General features: G+C 36.8%; 3 protein-coding genes and 1 long non-coding RNA gene across 6 annotated transcripts in view; 3 read left to right on the top strand and 1 right to left on the bottom strand.

Annotated features, from left to right (window-relative positions):
- Positions 1-23,269, top strand: part of LOC126584220 (uncharacterized) — a 67,623-nt gene that overhangs the window by 23,791 nt on the left and 20,563 nt on the right. The window lies entirely within an intron of this gene.
- Positions 1,122-8,357, top strand: LOC126584215 (uncharacterized). Its single transcript, XM_050248675.1, has 3 exons — positions 1,122-1,353; positions 1,536-1,640; positions 7,386-8,357. Exons 1-3 carry the CDS (start codon positions 1,186-1,188, stop codon positions 7,422-7,424), a joined length of 312 nt encoding a protein of 103 aa, XP_050104632.1. The 5' UTR covers positions 1,122-1,185; the 3' UTR covers positions 7,425-8,357.
- Positions 7,184-15,915, top strand: LOC126584212 (3-ketoacyl CoA thiolase 1, peroxisomal-like). Of its 3 annotated transcripts, none has more exons than XR_007610010.1 (11): positions 7,184-7,501; positions 8,097-8,375; positions 8,543-9,031; positions 9,126-9,626; positions 9,786-9,882; positions 10,095-10,218; positions 10,312-10,417; positions 10,577-10,660; positions 10,768-10,905; positions 11,581-11,780; positions 12,107-15,915. XR_007610010.1 is itself a non-coding variant. In XM_050248671.1 (9 exons), exons 4-9 carry the CDS (start codon positions 9,569-9,571, stop codon positions 10,842-10,844), a joined length of 546 nt encoding a protein of 181 aa, XP_050104628.1. In that variant the 5' UTR covers positions 7,185-7,501; positions 8,097-8,375; positions 8,543-9,031; positions 9,126-9,568; the 3' UTR covers positions 10,845-10,951. The 3 variants fall into 3 exon arrangements, 1 of the variants encoding a protein (XP_050104628.1); XR_007610011.1 differs by having other exon boundaries at positions 11,575-11,780; XM_050248671.1 differs by lacking the exons at positions 11,581-11,780; positions 12,107-15,915 and having other exon boundaries at positions 7,185-7,501; positions 10,768-10,951.
- On the bottom strand, positions 18,672-19,951 carry LOC126584214 (F-box protein At1g55000-like). The gene is made up of 2 exons (XM_050248674.1): positions 19,318-19,951; positions 18,672-18,982 (listed from the first exon to the last, which is right to left on the bottom strand). The coding sequence occupies exons 1-2, from the start codon at positions 19,612-19,614 to the stop codon at positions 18,926-18,928; spliced, it is 354 nt and encodes a 117-aa protein (XP_050104631.1). The 5' UTR covers positions 19,615-19,951; the 3' UTR covers positions 18,672-18,925.

Raw genomic sequence — 23,269 nt, 5'->3', positions numbered from 1 at the left:
GAGAGCAGAAGCGCATATTTATAGGAAGGCTGGGGCCTTTGTGCGACGAAGGCTTTGTCGCACAAAGACCTTACTAAATACATTGCAGATTCTCTTGATTCATATGCACTGAATGCTCTGACCGAAACTGACTGTAACTTACGTGACAAAGCCATTGTCGGGCAAGTGTTCCTCGGTTTCCCAAGCGTTGAATGTTCTAACCTAGAAACTGAACAAGATTTGCACAACGAAGCCTTTGTCGTGCAAAGGTTCAGCGGGAAAATCTTTATCGCGCATTATTTTTCCCGCCACAAAAAAAAAACCGAGTTTTTTATTGGCTTTGCCCGACGAACATCTTTTTGTCGTCATGCAAACATTTTTGCACAACGAATATCTCTATCGTGCAAAGTTCACCACCACTGCGCGACGAAGATATGATTGTCGTTGCGCAAAGGAGCAATGCACGACGGAATTTGCTTTGCCGCGCAAATTTCTATCGCACAAGTACTTTTTCCTAATATTGGGAGTTCGGCTAAGCCACACAATGGATAGCCTAATTTGGTATCGAATTCGCCATCTATGAGATTCGAACTTAAAACCTCTTACTCCTACATTTTTAATTTATCTATTTTAATTTTCTTAATGTGATTTACAATTCTACCCCTTTATTGCTTTTATTGTCCCTAGAATCTTGAAACTTGTAGAAGAAGAAATCGAAGAGACAAATCACAATCCAGCAATTGCACTTAAAGCTTTGCAGTAATCTGAGAGAAGAGCAGAAGCTTGTGAAGGATTGAAGAACTATTGATACCATGTTAAGCTAGAGAGAGAAACATGTTTCGTATATGAATAGAGAGAGAAATAGGAGATTCACAGAGAAGAGAAAGAGAGACTAAATATTTCTTTGGTATATTATTTCTTAGTGAGTAAGACATCTCAATACAAGTATTTATAGAGAGCACAAGATTGCAACTAATCTAACTACCTAGCTAATCTTCTGCCAAGTGTCATAATCTCAGACATAAACATAATATCTCTATCAAAAGTAATCCAATCCTCATCTTCAAAATGAGGCTTAGAATTTGTAATAATATTTCTCTCAATATGCCAGACACATAAAATATTTTTAGTTTTAAGGAAGACACTTTCTATAGCTTCATCAACACCAATGCCCTATTTGATATAATCGCCACTTGACAGTTCATCATGGCAGTTCTTTATGCCAGACATATAAGGGATATGGGCTTCCAAGAACCCCTGCCTATAAAATCTGCAAATATGCACCCAACGACAGTTCTTCATGATCCTGTGCTGGAAAAGAGTGACCACATGGTGTTGCTTAATCCAGTCCAAGACGCTACGTTTAAAAGACAGGTCTCTCTCCTTGATGATGACTTTGTAAATTGCCCTGATAAGAATGCTGAGAAGTTGAGCTCACATGTCAAAGATGTTAGCTTGGCACAAACAAAACCCTCAACAATGAGGAATGATAAAAAGTAGTTGGAGTCGATGATAATTGTGGAAGATGTACTAACGGTATTACTTCTGGCATCCAGTCTTCATCACCAGTTTCCCCATATGCTGTGGACGAAGCCATTGGTGATCTCATATCTCCTACTGCAACAAAGGTGGAGAGCATCAGTCAAGAGTCTAAATGTGAGGTAAAATTGATAAAGTTATGCATATACTTTGAGGTTTGAACTTGGGATTGCTGTTAGCTATATTTGTAGGATGATAAGGCCGATGAACAAGACAAAAATGAATCATTTAGTATTGCAATGATCACTGAAATGGAAACCAGCATCTATGGCTTGCAAGTATTCCGCTGATGTCTTAAGTTTCTTCTTGATTAGAACATGTTTTTGTTGTCATAGTACACAAGTTTACACCTGTTGACTAGAGCATTTGTTGCTGCCAGTTTATGCTATATAAAAAGTTTCTTGAAGAGGGTTCTTGGGGTTGATGAACATGGAGGAGAGTTATTATTATTTTTTTTTAATTCTCTTAAAAAAGTATAGCATTTGATGATTACATATGATGGGATTGTCTCTTGGTAAATGCAACGATTCCCATTTCAATTCATGTCTCCTAATTCACTAAGATTGTATTTTTTCCCAATGAGAAGAGATGGTTCATACTCATCTTGCCTCTCAGCACTTAATTTGGAGTATACAGACTTGACACTTGGTATACTCTCATTAGGGATACAAAGCTCAATACTTTTCAATGATAAAAGTTTTTTCCAAGATTCTGACTTGATATATGTGCGTAGATCTGTAGTCTAGAGAGAACTATATTCACTGATAACAAAGGGATGTGCGGTGTAGTTTGCTTACATATGAGGCAACAATCACTCATGCGCGTGTAAACTTTTCATATTGTCTTTGATTGCTTTAGGAGGTATTATGTCGCTCCTTGAGATACAAGTATGACTGAAATGCTCTCTGATTTTTTAAGCGTGAATAGATCATTTTTGTGGCATTATAAAAGTTAAATTTCTTCATGCAACTGGATCTTGTAATTATGGTCCAGATTATAAAAAATGTTGATCTTGAAGAATTACGGGAATTAGGATCTGGTACATATGGTGTTGAATTGTAATTTTGTCTTGACCCAAAGATAATGGATCCAGCCCACGCACAAAGAAATATCCATGCACATTTTAGAGAATTCTAGCAAAGTTCAAGTTGGTGGAAGAGTCTAGAAGAATGGTGAGGATTCCATCAACATACAAGTTTAGTGTAGATAATTCTAGCTTAGGAAGGTAGTGGAATTATCTAGATATCTTTAGCAAGATGCTTCCATGCTTCTCCAAGGTTCCATCCATGCCTATAAAAGGAGAAGGCATCCACACCATTTGTAACATCCAAGAGAGCAAGTAGTGAGAAGTGAGAATGCCAAGTGAGAAGTGAGAAGAAGCAACAAAGCTTCTAAGAGTGTTTGAGTGTTTCCTCTTGTACTAAGCTTGTGAGTGAATAAAAATCTTGTGTAATACTTTGAGTATTCTTTCTTTCTCTTGCCTATCAATTCTGCTACGTTACATTTTCCTTTGTGAGATAAACAACTCCAAAGTAGTGAAGTATTTTTAAGCCCCAACAAAGCGGTACTAGAGCTATGGCTAGCAATGTTATGGCAGCCTTCCAAGTTCCAATGCTCGACAACAAAGAGAGACAAGAAAGCTCGCTACCTCATCTACAAAGCATTAGATGACAATGGCTTTGAGAAGGTCTCGAGTGCAACCTCTGCCAAGCAAGCATGGGAGAAGCTTCAAACCTCTTACAAAGAAGCCGAACAAGTGAAAAAGGTTCGTCTTCAAGTATTAAGAGGTGAGTTCGAATCTCTACAAATGAAAGGGTCTGAATCAATCTCTGATTATTTCTCAAAAGTCTTAGCCGTTTCCAATCAATTAAAAAGAAATGGAGAAAAGTTAGAAGATGTTAGAATTATGGAGAAGATACTATGCTCGTTGGACCCCAAGTTCGAGCACATTGTCGTGACGATTAAAGAAACTAAAAACTTGGAAGAAATTAGTATAGAGCAAATAATGGGTTCACTACAAGCATATGAAGAGAAACATAAGAAGAGGCATGGGAATGATGAGCAGCTCCTCAAGACGCATGTCTAGCCAAAGAAGAAAGAAGAAAGCTTCGACAACGAGATAAGCCAGTATGGAAGAAGTCGTGGTCAAGGTCGCGGACATGGACATGGACGTGGACGTGGTTGGAACTTCAACAACCATAGCAACTACGAAAGATGAGGAAGCTCAACAAAAGGTCGTGGAAGAGGAAGCTCAAACTTGAGGTATGAAAAATCTCAAGTTCAATGCTACAATTGTCAAAAGTTTGGGCATTATGCTTGGGAATGTAAAGCTTCAAGTAACAGACCTGATGAAAAGGTTAATTATGTGAAAGAAGAGAGAGAAGATAATGGCGTTGTGCTACTAGCATGTAAGAACAATGATGGAGACCAAGACTATACATGGTACCTTGACAACGACGCCAACAACCACATGTGCGGAAGAAGAAGCATGTTCGTAGAGCTCAATGAATCGGTGAGTGACAACGTTTCTTTTGGAGACGAATCCAAAATACTCGTCAAGGGAAAATGTAACATCCTAATTCTCCTGAAAAGTGGCGGTCACCAATTAATTTCAAATGTCTACTACGTGCCCAATATGAAAAGCAACATTTTGAGTTTGGGTCAACTTTTAAAAAAAGGTTATGATATTCACATGAAAAATTATAGCCTTTTTTCTTAGAGATGACAAAGGAAGATTAATTACCAAGGTGAAAATGTCAAAGAATAGGATGTTTCCTATGAATATTCAAAATGATGTTGCAAAGTGCCTCAAAACATGTTACAAAGACACATCCTGGCTTTGGCATCTTCGTTTTGGGCATCGTAACTTTGGGGGACTGGAGTTATTATCCAAGAAGGAGATGGTGAGAGGCTTACCGTGCATCAGCCACCCTGATCAAGTTTGCAAAGGATGTTTACTTGGGAAACAGTTCAGAAAAAGCTTTCCAAAATAGTCGACCCTAAAAACCCAGAAGCCACTCGAGCTCATTCACATCGATGTGTGCGTTCCAATAAAACCAAGCTCTTTGGGTAAAAATAATTATTTCCTTCTCTTCATTGATGATTTTTCAAGGAAAACCTGGGTTTATTTCTTGAAGTAGAAATCAAAGGTATTTGGAGCATTCAAGAAGTTCAAAGCCACTGTAGAAAAAGAAAGTGGTTGCAAGATCAAAGCCATGAGATCTGATCGAGGAGGAGAATTCACTTTAAAGGAATTTCAAGAATTCTGTGAACCTAATGGAATTCGTCAACTTTTGATAGTTCCAAGATCCCCTCAACAAAATGGTGTGGCGGAAATAAAAAATCAAACCATCCTCGACATGGCTCGAAGCATGCTCAAAGTAAGAGATTGCCTAAGGAGTTGTGGGCAGAAGCTGTAGCATGTGCTGTCTACCTATCCAATAGGTTTCCAACAAGAAGTGTGTGGGGAAAGACTCCGCAAGAAGCATAGAGTGGAAGAAAACCATGTATTTCCCATCTAAGAGTTTTTGGAAGCATAGCCCACGTACATGTACCAGACGAAAGGAGAACCAAAATTGACGATAAAAGTGAGAAGTTCATCTTCATCGACTATGACTCAAATTCAAAAGGCTATAACTTGTATAATCCGAACAATGGGAAGACGGTGATCAGTCGAGACGTGACATTCGACGAAGAAGGAGAATGGGATTTTGGCTCTCATGCAAGTGATCTCAGCTTCTTTCCTCAGTTTGAAGAAGAGAATGAACAAGGGATGATGGAGTAAGTAAAAGAGGTTCAACAAGAATCCACTACTCCACCTGCTTCACCAACATCAACCAATCATGGTAATTCACCAACATCAGCATCGTCAAGTAGGAGTCTAAATGAAAGAGAAGTACCACGCACAAGAAGTATACGAGATCTCTATGAGGTAGTTGAAAGACTTGATAATCCTACACTTTTCTGTCTCTTTGCTTATTGTGAACCAGTCGACTTCCAAGAAGCAGTACAAGATACTAAGCGGAGGAAAGCAATGGATGAAGAAATTGAAGCAATCCAGAAGAATGATACATGGGAACTCGCTATTCTTCTGAAATGCCACAAAGCCATCAGAGTCAAGTGGGTGTACAAGACAAAGAAAAATGCCAACAGAGAGGTCGAAAGATACAAGGCGAGACTAGTGGCGAAGGGCTATAGTAAAAAAGCCGAAATCGACTATGATGAGGTATTTGCACCCGTTGCTCGCTTGGAAATTATATGATTACTAATTCCTTTGGCAACTCAAAACAAATGGAAGATTCAACAAATGGATGTGAAGTCCGCTTTCCTAAATGGAGTCCTTGAAGAAGATGTCTACATTCAACCCGTCAGGCTATGAAATCAAAGGGCATGAAGACAAAGTTCTAAAGCTGAAAAAAGCCTTTTATGGGTTAAAACAAGCACCACGAGCATGGAATAGTCACATTGACAAGTACTTTTAGGAGAACAACTTCATCAAGTGCCCCCATGAAAATGCTCTCTACATCAAAGTCAAAGATGAAGATATTCTGATTATGTGCTTATATGTGGATGATCTAATCTTCACAAGAAATAATCCAAACATGTTTGAAGAGTTCAAGAGAGTGATGACCAAAATATTCGAGATGACCGACATCAGGTTGATGGCATACTACCTAGGCATTGAAGTCAAGCAGAACGAAGAAGACATTTTCATCTCCCAAGAAAGCTACACAAAAGAGATACTGAAAAAGTTCAAAATGGACGACTGCAAGCTCATAAGCACGCCAGTAGAGTGCAGAGTCAAACGAACCAAGCATGACAAAGGAGAAAGCGTAGATCCAACATTTTTCGAAAGTCTATTTGGAAGCTTGCGCTACTTGACTTGCAATAGTCTACGAAAAGTCTCACCTTGAGAGAGTTTCCTTAACATTTCTCTACATAGGTTTTTATTTTTTGAAAATTAAAAAGTATGGAAAAAGAAAAAAAGATGTGTGTAAATCATTTTCGAAAGAGGAAATTGTATCAATGGTCCATCAATTTTAACCCAATTTGAGCAATTGTCCATCAACTAAAAATTTGTGACCAATGGTCCCTTAACTCCTCAAAACATGCAGCTATGATCATTTTCGTCAACTCCGTCAAAACTTCCATCAAAACGAGTCGTGTTGGAAGAATTATTGCTACAATTAGGTTAAATTTCAAGGATTATTGCTCTAATTAGGTTAAAGGTGAAGGACCATATTTGCCCCTCATGCATGGCATGTGATTCATTTTGACGGAAGTTTTAATGGAGTTGAGGAAATTGATTATACCTACACGTTTTGATGAGTTAAATGACTAATGATCATATATTTTTAGTTGATGGACCATTGTTACAATTTTCTCTTTCCGAAAAGAACAATAATGGGTTTCAGTGAAAAACGTGGGAGTTGCAAGTGGCTTTTTACCACAGTGATGGAAAAGAGTTGAGGCTTTGCATGACGACGTAGATTCAAACTCGTTAATGGCTAATCTAGCATATAATTTAACAAAATCTATTTTTTAACAAACAAAATAAAAAAACGTGGGAGTTGGTTCCTTATTTTCCGAAAAGAGATCCAACAACAATAAATGGATATATTTATATTATTGTGATTGGTTCTTCTCCTGGTCTTCTGCAGTGGAGTATAATATATCAAATATCAGTGCCCTTATTTCACAACTTGACTTAAGTGGGTTGGGTCTCTTGGTCAAATTTTTACTGGAAATTTCAGAGGTCGACTTCATTAACCATAATTCGTATAAAATCCCACATACCATTGCATATGTTTTTGCTTCTCCACAACTTGTGATTGATCAAAGAGCTTTATGCAAATTCCATTTTCTAGAGAGAGAAAGAGGAGAGAGAGAGATGGATAAAGCAATGAACAGACAGAGGGTTCTGCAGCATTTGAGACCCAATTCTTCTGTTTCTTCTTCCAGTTATGAATCTGCTGCTCTTTCTGTAAGTTTATATCCACTTTCTTTTCCGTTGACTTCTTCATTTTTGTAATATTTTTGTTTTATGTTATTTTTAGTTTTATTTTAGGGGGTGTATTCAATTGGGATTTTAAGAGATTTTAATTCTTTTAATGAATATAGGGGTATTCAATTAGGATTTTAAATGATTCTCTGAAATTCAACGTGTATTCAATCAAGATTTGAAGATAGTTTATTAAAATCCTTAGAAATCCGGGTATATTCAATTAGAATTTTAAAGAAATTTATAACATTTTAGGTGTATTCAATTAGAATTTTAAAGAAATTTATAACATTTTAGGTGTATTCAATTAGAATTAGAATTTAAAGAATTTGGAAAAGTTGAGGAATTAGAGGGAATTAGAGAGATTTTGTAGTGTATTTTAAGCATTCATAAATCTCACATCTTTCCATGAGATTTCGATGGAATTGAATTAAAATTTTACGTAGAATCTCTACAAATCAGTTAAACTCCATGAAAATCTATGAATTTATAAATCCATAAAAATCTCACAAATTCCCAATTGAATACACCCCTTAATTTGTTTCTTCATTGTTTTGTTGGGCTTCAATATGTGCAGCTGGAGATAGTGCTGCCTACCATAGAACAGCTGCTTTTGGAGACGATGTAGTGATTGTGGCTTGAGTGATTCAAACTGACTGATAAAGTTATTTAATTTTAGCTACTTTTTGTGTCTTTGTATAAAATTTATAGCAAAGTTTATAACTTTATAGCTTTTCTGTATTAAATCTTGCTGTAAAATCATGTTAAATAGAGCGTATCGAACTGCCATTTCCAGGCAAAGCAAGGCGGTTTTAAGGATACTTTACCTGATGCTTTACTGGCACCTGTTTTAAAGGTTTGATACAATTCCTGAATTCCCATATCAATTCCAGGGGAAATGAATGTGTTTCTTCAAATTATGAATGTATCATTGCAAGTAGAGTAATCTTCCTATACTCGGCTCTCTTCTACCAGTTCCAAGTTTGTGGCCATCTCTTTACTGTTATGCTTAATGCTTGGCAGTAGAGTGTTGATGCTTTGCACGATGATGTTGGGAGGAATGATTGCTTCCGAACCAAATGCCAAAGAGAAAGGAGTCTCATTGGTCGCTCATCTTTTGGTGGTGCAATATGCCCATAAACATCCGGGGAGTTCATTTGGCCATTTTCCCTTTTTGTCGGTGAGGGATTTCTTGAGGCAGTTGAGGATCGTCTTGTTTGATGTTTGGAGGCCTTTTTTTGTATTAACTTTAGCTTATAGTGTTATGGTTCCCATCAGAACAGTCAACAGGCAATGTTCATCAGGCCTTGAGGCAGTTGCTGATGTAGCTGCTTCTATAAAAGCAGGATATTATGATATCAGTGAGAAAATACTCTTGATTATCCATCTATTCTAGCTGCTAGGTGTTCTCCATCAGTGGACTTGATCTTTATTTTGAATACGGGCATTGCTGCTGGATTGGAGTCCACGACGGTTGATAAACTTGACAGATTCCGTAAAATTAACCCTAAAGTATATTCCAACTCTCTTTGTTTACTAGATATTTGTTTTACATTAAGAAAAAGAATGTTCTTTTGAACTGATATATCGTATATGTTGTCATTAGGTGGATATCTTTGCACAAGCCCACAACTGCCTTCTTGCTGTGGCCATTACTTCTGAAAATGTTGCCCAACGTTATGGTGTGACTCAGAAGGAGCAAGACAGAGCTGCTGCGAGTTTTTTTATCTGTTATAACATCTATTAACTGTTAGATAAACCGGTAATGCTGAAGCTGTAATTTAATGAATTATGTGAGTAGGTTGAATCACATAGGCATGCTGCTGCAGCTTCCGCATCTGGTAAATTCAAAGATGAAATTGTCCCTGTATCAACTAAGATAAGTATAAAAATGTTCCCCGTTTAGTTTGTGGAAAGTCTTAGCATAAGTACAATTGTATTTATTTTCTTGTAATTGGTTATTTGTATCATCAGATTGTGTACCCAAATACCGGAGAGGAGAGGCCTGTTACAATTTCTGTGGATAATGGTATCCGACCAAATACAAACATGAACGATTTGGCAAAACTAAAGCCTGCATTTAAACGAGATGGTTCTACAACTGCAGGTATTTTATCACTCGATTTTTATAAAGCATTCTGCCTGCTACACGACAGTTTCTTTGTTTAACTTTATACAACTCTTTCTTTACGTAAGAAGTCTTTTTTTTTTTTTGGTATAACTTGTTTGAATCATTGTGAATCAGTTCATTACTTTTGTCTTTCAGGAAATGCTAGCCAGGTGAGTGATGATGCTGGAGCAGTCCTCCTCATGAAAAGAAGTTTAACTATGCAGAAGGGACTTCCTATTCTTGGTGTTTTCGGGTATGATGTTGATTAACTCTGTTCAATCTAATTGCTTCAAGTAGAAAAAATATGAGGGCTCTCGAGTTGACTCTGTAATACTGCTATGTTATTTTAATTCTTAATAACTCTTTTCGTTGGTAATTGTTGTTAATTTCCATGCGATGGATATGTTCAAGAACTAACTACAGCTTGCTTTATACTTTCGATACAACTTTATGATCTCTGTGCAGGAGTTTTGCTGCCATTGGTGTGGATCCCGCTGTCATGGGAGTAGGTCCAGCTGCTGCAATTCCTGTAGCAGTGAAATCTGCTGGTCTTGAGCTTGATGATATTGATCTGTTTGAGATAAATGAGGTAGTCCATTGCTAACGAAAAGTGTAACATTCACGATAAATGTAGTTTAGTTTGGAAGAATGTTCGGCTGAGCAGTTTAATTGTTTTCTGTAGGCATTTGCATCTCAATATGTTTGTTGTTGCAAGAAATTGGAGCTTGATCCTGAAAAAGTCAATGCTAATGGAGGCGCTATTGCTCTAGGCCATTTAGGCGCTACTGGTATATGAAGTGAAGCTGAAGCTGATGTGTGATGACATAAACATGCGTGCACGTGTGTCTAATGTGCTATTATTTGGTTTATTTCCTGGTCTTACTGAACAACGAGGAAGTGAGGGTCTGTGTGATTTAACGTGAATACTGCATCTGTTCTTGTGTTAGGTGCTCGTTGTGTAGCAACTCTCCTGAATGAAATGAAGCGTCGTGGCAGGGATCACAGCTTTGGTGTTACCTCCATGTGCATAGGTATCGTTTTGCACCCCTTCCACTTGATTTGTTTATGAAGGAAGGCAGAATATTGAGAGCTTGATATGAGAATATGAAACGCGACTAAGCGTGTGTCCTTGTTGCAGGCTCAGGTATGGAGGCTGCTGCAGTTTTTGAAAGAGGGGATTCAGTTGATGAGCTATGCAACGCTAGAACTGTATAAAGCAACAATCTTGTGTCAAACGATGCTAAATAAACACTTGTTTAAAGCAACAATCTTGCAGGTTTCTTCCTGTTATGCTTTTTATATTATGGACTTTGTCTCGTTAATTGTCCTTGCCACACATTTTATAATTACTTTGATTTTTAAGGACTTCTTGTCCGATAATTTTCCAAAACAAAACGTCGTTCAAGCATTCATTGTGCTGGGATCATATAGGTGATAGAAGTTAGCGCAAGCCATCAAAACCACACTTGTTTTGACTAATTGAATGCCAATGGAGACGGCTGGGATGTCGTTCAAGCATTCATTGTGCTGGGATCATATAGGTGATAGAAGTTAGCGCAAGCTATCAAAACCACACTTGTTTTGACTAATTGAATGCCAATGGAGACGACTGGGATGTCGTTCAAGCATTCATTCTGTTGGTGCTTTATCCTTATGCAGACGGCTGGGATGTCGTGGCCTACTGCAACACTACCGGAGCCTTCCAACAAGATATTTGCAGTCTGGACTCAAAACGAACTAGAATACACATGCTTCACCTTCCAAACTAGAATCCTGAGTGTTTTTTTTTTTTTCTCGCTTTTTATTATTTTGATCTAGCTAGGTCTGGTTCGTTCATCTTGAAATCCACTCTTTCCTCTACATGCATGCTATCTGTAGTATTTTTCATTAGCATTTGGGAATATCCCTCCTGACGCAAATATCGATCGACATACCTTCGATGAAGTTTCAGGTACATGCAAATTTCATTTAAATTTTAATACTATCCGTTCGCAAGAAGTAAGTGAGAAGAAGATGAAGAAGACGACCTCCAAATCCAATGAGGCGATGACTTGTAAAGTGGCACAAACCGAACAATGCGAGATAATTTCCTTGTCATTTCTCAAGCTCACTGCTCAACTGCTCATCCAAGTTGGGTGTCACTGCGCTCAGGTAAGTTGGAAGTTTTTAATTTATTTTGATAATGCTATTCATCTACATATGGAAATATCATTTCCTTTATGTTCGTAAAGAAGTTTCAAGGAAGCTTCTTCAGTTCCCTCTTTTGGTCAAAAGAACGTTTTTAAATCAATTCAACCTAGTCATCAATAAGATTCTTAAACCTTTGATTATATATTGTTGATGTTTCCAAATCTATTATTTTATATCAATTAAAGATATTTTATAAATAAAGTGACGGTATAGAATGTCAATATTCAATCTAACTTGGGAAATTTGTTAAAGTAGCCATATTTTAGACCCAATGTTCTAAAACGCAGGCTAGGCGGCCACCTAAGCAGTGGACGGCGGGCCTCCGCCGCAATTATTATGAAATCGTTCAACAAATCGGAAGGGCTATAAATCAGTATCTAGGCAGTCGCTGGGCGGGCAACGTGGTCGTTGGGCAGGCAACGCGTTCTAGGCGGCCTCTTTGTTTTGTTAAAAAAAAAAAAAACTCTTTGTACTGACGACAATAGAGTGATCTGTTGAGGAAGGAGAGAGGGATCTGCAATTTTGTTGTTGAAAGAAAAGAGAGAGAGTTGTCTGGAACTTCTTGAAACCATCGACGTCGGGGATCACCACTACACTGACCTACACAATTCAATTGATTTTTGAGTTGGGTTGGTCGGGATTTGCGTTTTGATGAAGATGAAGGCTTGTTTGGTCGATGACAGGACGACACTGCAGGGAGAGGGTAACTGGGCAAGGCTTGCTTAAACTAGGGAGAAGCGAAGATAGGGGATGGAGATTGGAGACTTTGGAATTGACGGCTTAAAGAAAAAGGAGATGAGAGTAAATGGATTTGGGTAGGGAGAAGTGAAGAGAAGGCATGGGACTTTTGAATTGACGCATAAAGAAAAGTAAATGGGTGTTAATGGGTTTGGGTGTCAGAATCAGAAATGATTCAATTAATAAAGGAAATTATTATTTTATTTTTTTTGGAAAGAAATTACTTTTTAATAAATAATAGATTGAGAATATATAATAAATTAAACAAAATATCTGGGAGTTTGTCAAATCTTTTATCATCTTTAGGTTAGGGTTTTCTTTGTAAATAACTAAATATACAAGGTCTTTTTGGGTTCTGTTATTTTGGATGTATATACTTTGTGTATTTTTTTACTTTTATTTTTGCATTTTATGATTATGTTAGTATCCATAGAAGTATGGTTTGTTTTTAGGTGTAAATAGACACTTATTTACAAGATATATAATAAATTTACATAAATCCGCCTAGACGCTAGGCCCCTGTCCACCGCCCGACTAGCGCCTAGCGTTTTTTAGAACCTTGTTTAGACCTTATATAGAATTATAGCCACTATTTTAGTTTTATGATAATTCTAACCAAAACTTTATGTAAAATACTAATATACCCTTAATATTAGGGTTTCTCACAACAAAAACAAAACCTCCTTCAAACTCTCTCGCAACCTTTTGGTTTCTCACCTTAAACTAGAAGAGCACTCTTTGCCGATTTTGCATAATTAAGCAGTAGGGATGTTCTGACAAAAAAAATAAAACGCAGCAGGATGCATCAGCCTTTTCAAATTGTCCAAGAAACAATGGTATGATTGGTCAATTGTAGCTTCCATTTCCTAAATCAACTTTTTGATATTTCATATCATGGTTTTTTTGTAACATCCCACATCGCTCAGATGAGTGATTCTTAAATGTATATTCACATCCCTACTTAGCACGAGGTCTTTTGGGAGCTCACTAGCTTCGGGTTTCGTATGAACTCCGAAGTTAAGCGAGAAGGGGGCCATAGCACTCTTAGAATGGGTGACCCACTGGGAAGTTGCTCGTGAGTTCCCAAAAATAAAATCATGAGGGAATGGTAAGCCCAAAGCGGACAATATCGTGCTACGGTGATGGAGCGGGCCCGGGAAGTGGTCCGCCCCGGGCCGGGATGTGACAATATCAGAGTCAATCGATGGCTGGAAGTATGCCGACGAGGACGTCGGGCCCCTAAGGGGGTGGATTGTAACATCCAACATTGCCTAGGGGAGTGATCCTTAAATGTATATTCACATCTTTACCTAGCACGAGGCCTTTTGGGAGCTCACTGGCTTCGGGTTGCGTAGGAACTCTGAAGTTAAGCGAAAATGGGGCCAGAGCACTCCTAGGATGGGTGTGACCTACTAGGAAGTTACTCGTGAGTTCCCAAAAACAAAACCGTGATGACACGGTCAGGGCCTAAAACGAACAATATCGTGCTACGGTGAAGTCGAGCTTGGGATGTGGTGGACTCGGGCAGGGATGTGACATTAGTCAAAACTTTAATGATTTTCATGTTCCAATGTAGGTGAATATATTATGAATCCTTCAGCAAATCAACAACTTTAATGATTCAATTCCTGATTAATTTTTATGTTTAGTTTATTGGGTTATCTTCAATTTTCACGTTATCTGATTACATTTGAATATCTATATCTACTCTATATCTATATACATATATATATTGAAAAAAATAATAAGTGTAAGAAATGGAGGGGTTCTAGATTAGGGGTACTGGGTAGTATTCAAGAGGCTACCTCTTTTATGTTTCAAGATCTCAACTAATTGTTGTTTTTTCATGGTTAAGAGCAATGGGGAATTTTGTCATTTAGGGTATATTAGTATTTTTACATTAAGTTTTGGTTAGAATTATCATAAAACTAAAATGGTGGCTATAATTCTATATGGGATCTAAAGTATGGTTACTTTTCCAAATTTCTCATCTAACTCGATGACTGTTTATAATAATCTTAAAAACCAACTTACAAAATTATCATGTGTAATAAGAATAGTGATCGGGGACCATTCATCTTTCAAGTTGTTCCTACTTTTACTTCATACTTTCTATTTTTTTTTAATCCTATTTTCACGTTTTTCAAACTTCACCTAGTGTCTTGCCTCAAGTTCATGCACATATATTTATATTTAAGATTGACAGCTGCTTAGAACTCTGAGCGAGTAAAACATTAATGTTTTGTGTTTACAACTTTATCATCTTGGTTTACCATTTTACCTTCGTTTAACAAATATTTTGCTAGTAGGATTTTAAGAATCAAAGTATAGGTTTTTTTTTAAGTAAAATACAGGTTAGTTAGACATGACCAATCTGTATCAATATGTCTTGGCAAAGTTTCTATAAAAAGCTGAGCATGTCTATGGTGAATAAGAACACAAGGAATCAAGTGATTGAGTTTGAGAAAAAAGTACATATACATGCTACAAGTTAGACCATATTTATGGTACCATTTCAACCACTAATTCCTTTTGTTCTTATTTAGATTTGAATATATACTAATGAATATTTCCAAAACTAAAATGGCACAAGTGGTAACGCGCTAACTGTCAAAAGATTAAAGCAAGTGGGTCACCAAAACCTTTTTTCGGTCTCAACATCTTTGAATTGTTTGCTGTTCTTTCATATCCTGGTCATCGTGTTCTTTTTCGTTATTTATACCCCACATATAGAAAGCGAGGCGACCAACAAACACAAAAACATCACACACACACACACACAGGAGAGAGAGCGAGAGAGAGAGATGGCAGTGAGGCAAAATATTGGAGGAGCTGCAGAAAAGGGGCTGAAGCAGCAGAAGAATCCAGATGTGAATGACGGGAAAGAAGCAGAGAAAGCTATGAAGATGAAGCTGAACTCAACAGAAAAGGAGATGATGAAGATCATGGTTCCGAGGGAGACAAACTGCTCATGCTTCAAGCCAAAAGCTGGAAGTGTGTTTCCCGCCAGGAGAAAATCCGTGAAACGCATGATGTTTGATCGTTTTGTACTAAAGCACTTTGGCTCCTCTGCTGTGAGCGTGTGGCCTCCCAATTAATCTCCACAAACCCTAATAAAATGTATAGCTATCTTCTCTCTCACTTCTCATCACAACACATGAAACACCACCAAATTAAACACCAAGACAGAAGATAGAATTCACCCCATATCCATTACCCCCAACAAACCCGCATGTATAATTATCATTCAGCACCTTACTCTTTGCAGAAGCACTTGATTTATGATGTGTACTTGGCTTTTTAATGTTATATGTTGATCTCTGGTTAATTTTAATTCAATGCATAAACACTTAATTTATTATGTGGTTTTGTTCCATACATATGGATGTCTAAACGATCTCCGTTTTGAATGATTTTTGTAAGAATGAGTTTCAAATGAAGATTAAGCAATTAAACGGTTTTGATTATAAAATTTATACGTTTAAGATACGTTATTGCAAATGGTGAAATTCCCTCTCGGATGCAAGTATTTTCTCGTTGTTATAGATTTGTTTTTCTCTTGTATGAAATTGGCTAGTCATTTTGATATGTACAATTGAAGACTTGTTGCCCAAGCTTTTGAATGGCATGACGAAAGGATGACATGGACTCAAATTTGATATCCTGGAATTTCCAGGTTTGTAACTTTATATGTGGTCCGTCTCGCTGTAAATTTCAATTTAATTACTACTTTCGTGTTAACACGTGTGTGGCTGTGGTTTTGTGATATATCTTGCTTGTTAGTTTGGACTCTTTGACTGTGGTCTAATTCATGTGTGAACATTTGTGATTTTGCTCTCAAAGGCATTTTAATGATACATTGCAGGCGCGTTTTAAGGTCTTCCCCCATTTAATTGTAAAATTGATGTTGGAAAAATTTTGTACCACGTGATACAGGATTATTACAAAGAATGATATATTGCTTCACGAAATCTTTCATATTTTATTCGCTTTCACATATAACGCTCAAAGAAAATATGAAAAAACCATTTGAATACAATAAACCCCAGCCTAAACTTTAAAGATGTATGTTAATCAATATTTTGCACAACCGAAGATCAACCTAATACTCTAGCTAAGAAGATTTAGAAGATAGCTAGCTCAAGGTCCCTAGGAAAGAAGTTGTGCACTTTGTTAATTAGATCCTGATGTATGTTTTCTATATGTGTTTTTCATACCTACTTTTACCTTTTAAAATAGGAAACAAAAAGTTTCAGGTACTGTTCACTTTAACGAAAAATCACTTTACCTTTTATTTTGTCATTATCGTTAAAACTCAAAGTTTTTAAATCAATTTTATTAGTTTTCCTTTTAAAATACGTAGAAACTGACCCTACAAACAAGAACATGTGCCTTTTTCTCTACTGGTGGGGTGTGACTTTTCAGGCTAATCCACCTCTCGAAATGTGACGAAAATTCACCAATACCTTGTGGCCTTATTATTCAAATTGAAGTACATGTCCAAGTCCCAATCCCTTTGCGGCCTGCGTATTAATTAATTTGATTATTTGTATCCTCTTGTTATCGTTTGTGGGCTAAACAACAAATCTGTTATTAGTCACAATCCGAATGAGATGGCACCAACAAATAGAAAAAAGGATTCTAGGCTTTCTAGGTATGGGAGAGACCTCCACCTTTTCCCCGAAGCTACTACTCTCTTTATCCTACTTATACTCATAAATTTGTATTAAACCTTCTAATTGGAATATGCACTGATACGTTTTCCTAGCATAGATTCAACAGATTAGTTACAAATTAAGCAAACTAAGCAAGTCCTTGGTCAATTAGAATTATTAAATTTACTTATTAGATATGGTATTATAATAGTGAAGTGCCGATAACATCTAAAGAGGGATTATAAACTAGGGAAGGAGGAGGATCACAACCGTCTTGGTCAAAACCACCATTTGTCCAATTCAGCATTTACAAATTACACATCCTCAATATTTTATTTTCAGAAGATTAAAACTAGGAGATTGAAGGGGTCAGTTTTCGTTTGTGCTTGCTGTGTTTATTATAGTTTACTTGATAAAAATAAGTACAATTTTATTCGGGTTACAATACTAACACATTGTTTGATGAACAAATTTGATGATCGAAATTTAGCGCTAGTTTGATATTGATGTGCTTTGAAAAAAAAGCTTCTTATGCTGTGTTGTGAGAATAAGCAGCTGCGAAATAAAGCAGCAGAGTGTTTAGTAATTTTTTTTTGTAAAAGTGCTTTTGGAAAAAAAAAAAAAAAACTGTATGATAGTGTTTGGTAAACTTTTATGTAAAACAACAGTGACTGTGTGAAATGACAAAAAATGATATAAAATGAGTATAATGTTAAATGTAAAATAATAAATGAGCCCTATCTTTCTTTTATCCATTTTAATTTATTAATAATCCATGTCTTCTATTTATTAATAGTCTCTCTAGAAGTCTCCTCTTTTATTAACCTTCTTTCTCCTTCTGTCTCAATTCGCCTATCTTTCTCCACTGTGCCTTTGCCTTTTAGATAAGGGAACTTTAATGAAAAGTACCCGGTACTGTTCACTTTAACGAAAAACCACATTTTTACACTAAAAAGTCAATCCTGGTACTATTCACTTTACCCTTTATTTTGTCCTTATCATTAAAACTCAAAGTTTTCAAGCCATTTTCATTAGTTTTTCTTTTAGATAAGTCCTCCTTCAACTTAATTTGGTGTTTTTTTTGAGGTTCTTGAAAATCCAATACGATCGGATTTGATTTGGGGGCCTGGAAATTCTGGGTTCATAGTAGGGATGGGCAATGGTTATGCGGGCGGGTAACCGCGGTTATTTTACCCATAACCGTTTATGTTCATACCCGCATAACTGTTTACCCGTTGGGTAATTACATAAATAGTTATACCCATAACCATAACCGTTTATAAACGGTTATCCATAACCATAACCGTGTACCCATTTACCCATAACCATTTACCCATTTAACCATAACCATAACCATTTACCCGTTTACCCATTTTTTCACCCGTTTATCCTTTTTTTACCCATTTTCCTTTTTTTTCTCCCGTCTACATTATTTTTTTAACGATAGTTAATCAAAAAATGAAAAGCGGAACACTATTCTCTATTCAAATCAAGAAGCTTTCTATCAATAACAACACTTTGACAATGTGGATACAATTACAAATCACAGCACTTATACACATTTGAAGTTGATTCATTGCCTGATAGAACAATCATTACAAGTTGAAATTCACTTGGCGAAAGCGCTACTGGCAGAAGCGCTTATGACACAAGCAGTCCCGAACCAGCCCTAAGCAAAGCCGAGGTGGGTGTTGGTCTCCCACTTAATCTCTCCTAAGAGTATATTCCGTGCTCGCTCATCATGTTGTTCAATCGTTTTATGTCCATCACCTGAAAGAAATTGAATTAAGACCATGTTTGGCCGGAAACTTAAAATTGCTTATCTGTATAGAAGTACTTATGTGCTTCAAAGCACTTCCAACTTCTTTTCCAAGAAGCATTTTCAATAAAAATTTCGACTTTTGTTCTTTATTTTTTGAGTTTCTGATCAATCGACTTTTGTTCTTTAATAAAAGCACTTCTATGTAATTGACCCAAAAAAAAAGCATTTATATGTAGTGTTTTCTACCTAAGGAGTCCCAGACTGGCCTAAAAGTGTTTTCCATTTTCATTTTTCTAGGCAACCAAACAGATGATAAGAATTAAGAACCAAAATGCTTGCGTACCTGAACGGAATACTTGACGGCGAGGCTGGCGACGGTGTCCTGGCGGACAATCTGGTGCGAGATGGCGAATTTTCCGATCGAATTGTCCCTCCAGAAGCTTGAAGACGCCGGCTTTCCGATCACCTCCTTCAGATTCCAAGGAACTTTGAAGGCTTTGGCGAAGATCTCTTGATCGGAGGCGAAGGAGCTCCAGACTCGGCAGACGCAGCTGGAGCGAGCGAGGTCGGGAATCGGGAGCTTCTCGAAGATGAGGCGGAGGGTGTCGCGGCAAGTCAAGGCCGAGAAGTGAGAGTTCATAGGGGATATCGTGGTGGTGGAGTCGGAGGAGTCGCCGAGGGTTGGGGCGGCGGCGTCGGCGTAAAGAAGGTTGACTCAACTCCTATGACAGATCGTCGGCCACGGCGGTGCTGAAGATGTAAAACCCGTACAGCAAGTGAACCAGGCTGCTCACAAAAAGAGAGCGACGGAGAGAAAGGTGCAAAGAGAGAGCGATGGAGAGAGAGAGTGATGGAGAGAGAGAACGACAGATAGAGCGACGGACGGAGAGAGAGTGACGAAGTTGAAAGGCGGAGAAAGAGAGTGACAGAGTTGTAACTCTGATGGTTTTTAATTTTTTTTTAATTTTACATATATTAAATTAAATGGGTAAATGGATACCCGTTATAACCATGAATATTAACCATAACCGATGGATACCCGTTATAACCGCGGATAATATCCATAACCGCCCATTTAAATTTCATGGATAAACGGTTATACCCATAACCGTTTATTTGTTTAAACGGTTACCCATAACCATAACCATCAACTTTAAATGGGCGGGTAACCGCGGTTACCCATACCCATGGGTATTTTGCCCATCCCTAGTTCGTAAAAGTCTAAATCAATGGGTCTAGTCTTTCTATGACATTATGTTTCGTATCCGTCTGCTCCACTCGTTCTCCATTGTCTTCCTCTACTGGTTCTACGTTTTCTCGTGAATTAATCACATCAATTCGAATCCCAATCCTAATTTTATTTTCGCCCCAATTCTTTCAACCCTATTCTAATTTAGGTAACAAACATCAATTCCTAATTTTTGCAATTCTTGGGTAAATTACCCGAAGAAAGGAAGAAATGTCTTCGGTTCAGCACCAATCAAGCTCAGGATCCGATGGGTCCGCGACGGTGGACGAGAAGAAGAGGAAGATGATGTTGTCCAACCGCGAATCTGTGAGGCGTTCGAGGATGAAGAAGCAGAAGCAGATTGATGATTTGACGACTGAGATCACCCGTCTGGAGATGTCAAACAATCAGGTTAGGCATACAGTTGATGCCAGGGAACAGAGCTACAATGAGATAGAGGGTGTTATTGGACTTTAGAAAAAAAAAACCAGTTTTCCAAAGCAGCATTTAGCTGCTTCAGCTTTTCTGATGATTTCAACTTATTCTCACAACAGCTTCCAAAATAATTCCTTTTTTTTTTTAATTTACCAAACACCTTCAACATAAAAATTTTGAAAATAAACAACTTTTTTTTTTAAGTACCTCAATGCCAAACCATACCTTAGTGTGGTTTACTCGTTGCAAGCAAAAGCAAATAAGATTGGTGAAGTGGTGGGTTGGTGGACCGTTAGTGACTCATCATGGTAGGTGACGTTGAAACAAGTTGATTAGATTTGGATTTTTATATATATCCGAGATGTGTGGTGATCATGAGTCTGATGGCGTAGAATCCTTTTACCAAAGATTTTGCATGCTTGTTATCAACAAGTACGGCAAGGAATAATATAGCAAGCTAATGAATCAAACTTCTTGGAAGTTGTTTCTATATAATATTAATTTACACACGCACACGCACACACAATATCTTATGTTTAATAAACCGATGTCGTCAAGAAGTGGAATGAAAACAAAAATAACTAGAGCATCCCATTTTCCTAATGTTGAGATATTGTGCTTGTGAAGCTATTCACACTTGAATATCTTCAATGACTTTATTGGGTTTGATGATGCTAATAAATGATGGAAAGTTTTAACGAAAAACTCACGATATTGCTCATTTTAACAAAAAATCACATTTTTACACTAAAAAGTCAAACCTGGTACTATTCATTTTACCCTTTATTTTGTCATTATCGTTAAAACTCAAAGTTTTCAAGCTATTTTCATTAATTTTCCTTTAATAATACCATTTCATGTTGAGCAATGTTTTTTCCTAACTTGATGGTAGAATATGGATTCCTCATAATGAAACGTATTTATTCCAGTCTCTACAAACTATCTGTACATGTATTTTTGTTTATAATGCGTATCGTTTCATGTTATGCATTGTAAACTATCCAACTTTCAGTTGGTCTCTATTTTTAATTATCTCATCTTGTCTATGTGTTTTACCTCTTTTTTTTTTTTAATTCAAATTCTTCAAGTACTTTTATATCGATTCCAATTATGATGAACTTTACAAAAGAGATTACAGAGAGGATCGATTACGGATCTTTAAACCTTAATATTATAGTTTAGCTAGCTTGGGTATAATTTCTTAAAAAAAAAAAAAAATTATAGAACCAAATACAAGTGTGCTGATCGTATCTATGTCCTAAGTTTGCTAGCCAGTCTATTGAAATGTTTGCTTGCTTATATGTATTTGAAATTGTATGTCAATAATTTGTCTTGATCAATGTCAAATGTCTTGGATACGCAAAAAAACTTGGAATTCTATCGTGCACAATTTGGATTAAATCTTTGAGTCTCCTTTAGTGAAAATGATTTATAAACACTCTAATATATATATATATATATATATATATATATATATATATATATATATATATATATATATATATATATATAAATATCTTTAATTATGGTACATTTTCCTCAAACTCGATCACTTTCTTCCGTATATTCTTTATAACATGTTTTTCTAGTTGTTGGTTGGCTTGAAAATACTAATCAATCTTTCCAAAATAAAACGTTCCTGCAAGTTGGCAGTGCCAGAAAATCTTATGAAAATATGGGAAGTGAGCCACCAAGGCCACGTGTCATTTGTTCAGGCATCCCACTTTTATTTTTGAAAGTGATGTTGTTGTCTCTTCCTCATGCATGTTGTTCTTTCTTGAGTTGATTTTTGGGTTTTCCTTCATCTAGTCATCTCATCATTCATCATTCATTGTTCTTTTTCATTATTTAAACCCCATCTTCTTAGAGCAAGAAACCCACAACACAGCACGCGAGAGAGAGAGATGGCAGTGGGGGCAAATATTGCAGAGGCTGAAGAGAAAGGGATGAAGAAACAGAAGAACCCAGATGATCGGGAAATGAAGATGATGGTTCTGCAGGAGACGCAATACTACTCATGCTTCAAACCAAAAGTTGGAAGTGTGTTTCCCGCCAAGAGAAAATCAGTGAAACGCATGATGTTTGATAGTTTAGTTCTCTACTTTGGCTCATTTTCTTATCCTCCTTCCACATCAGCTTTGGCATCCCAATCCCCAAAATCCTAATAGCTCTCTAATTCTCACTTCTCATCACCTTAAACATCAAATACCATTGTAATCCATATGATTCAGCAGCCTTTCTACTCCTCCCAAAAGTACTTAATTCTGTGTATTTCACTTTTTTTTTATTATATATGTAGTTTGCTTATCTGGCTTTAATTCAATGTTTCAATGTTTCTGCCTTTTCATAGAATGAATGATTCATGTGTGCACACTTTTGGCTTTTGTGTCGCTGATTCGGATTGGGTTAACAAAATGTGCATAAAAAAATCTAAGAGATTCTTCCTTAAAAAAAATCAAAGAGATTCACAGGGTCCATACGCAATTTAAAGAAAAAAAATATAAGAGGAAATAAAAGGGAGAAAAGTTCTGATATATTAGAACTAAAACAACCAAGAAATCCAAGTTTTGAAAAACTATGAAATTTGTAAAATTTATCTTGTTTAGGTCGACAAAAGCATTAAAGAAAACAA

The sequence above is a fragment of the Malus sylvestris genome, chromosome 10, assembly GCF_916048215.2.
Source record: "Malus sylvestris chromosome 10, drMalSylv7.2, whole genome shotgun sequence".
In the NCBI taxonomy this organism is placed as follows: Eukaryota; Viridiplantae; Streptophyta; class Magnoliopsida; order Rosales; family Rosaceae; genus Malus; species Malus sylvestris.
Note: the sequence above shows the minus strand (reverse complement) of the source record. Positions and strands in the feature narration are given on the sequence as shown.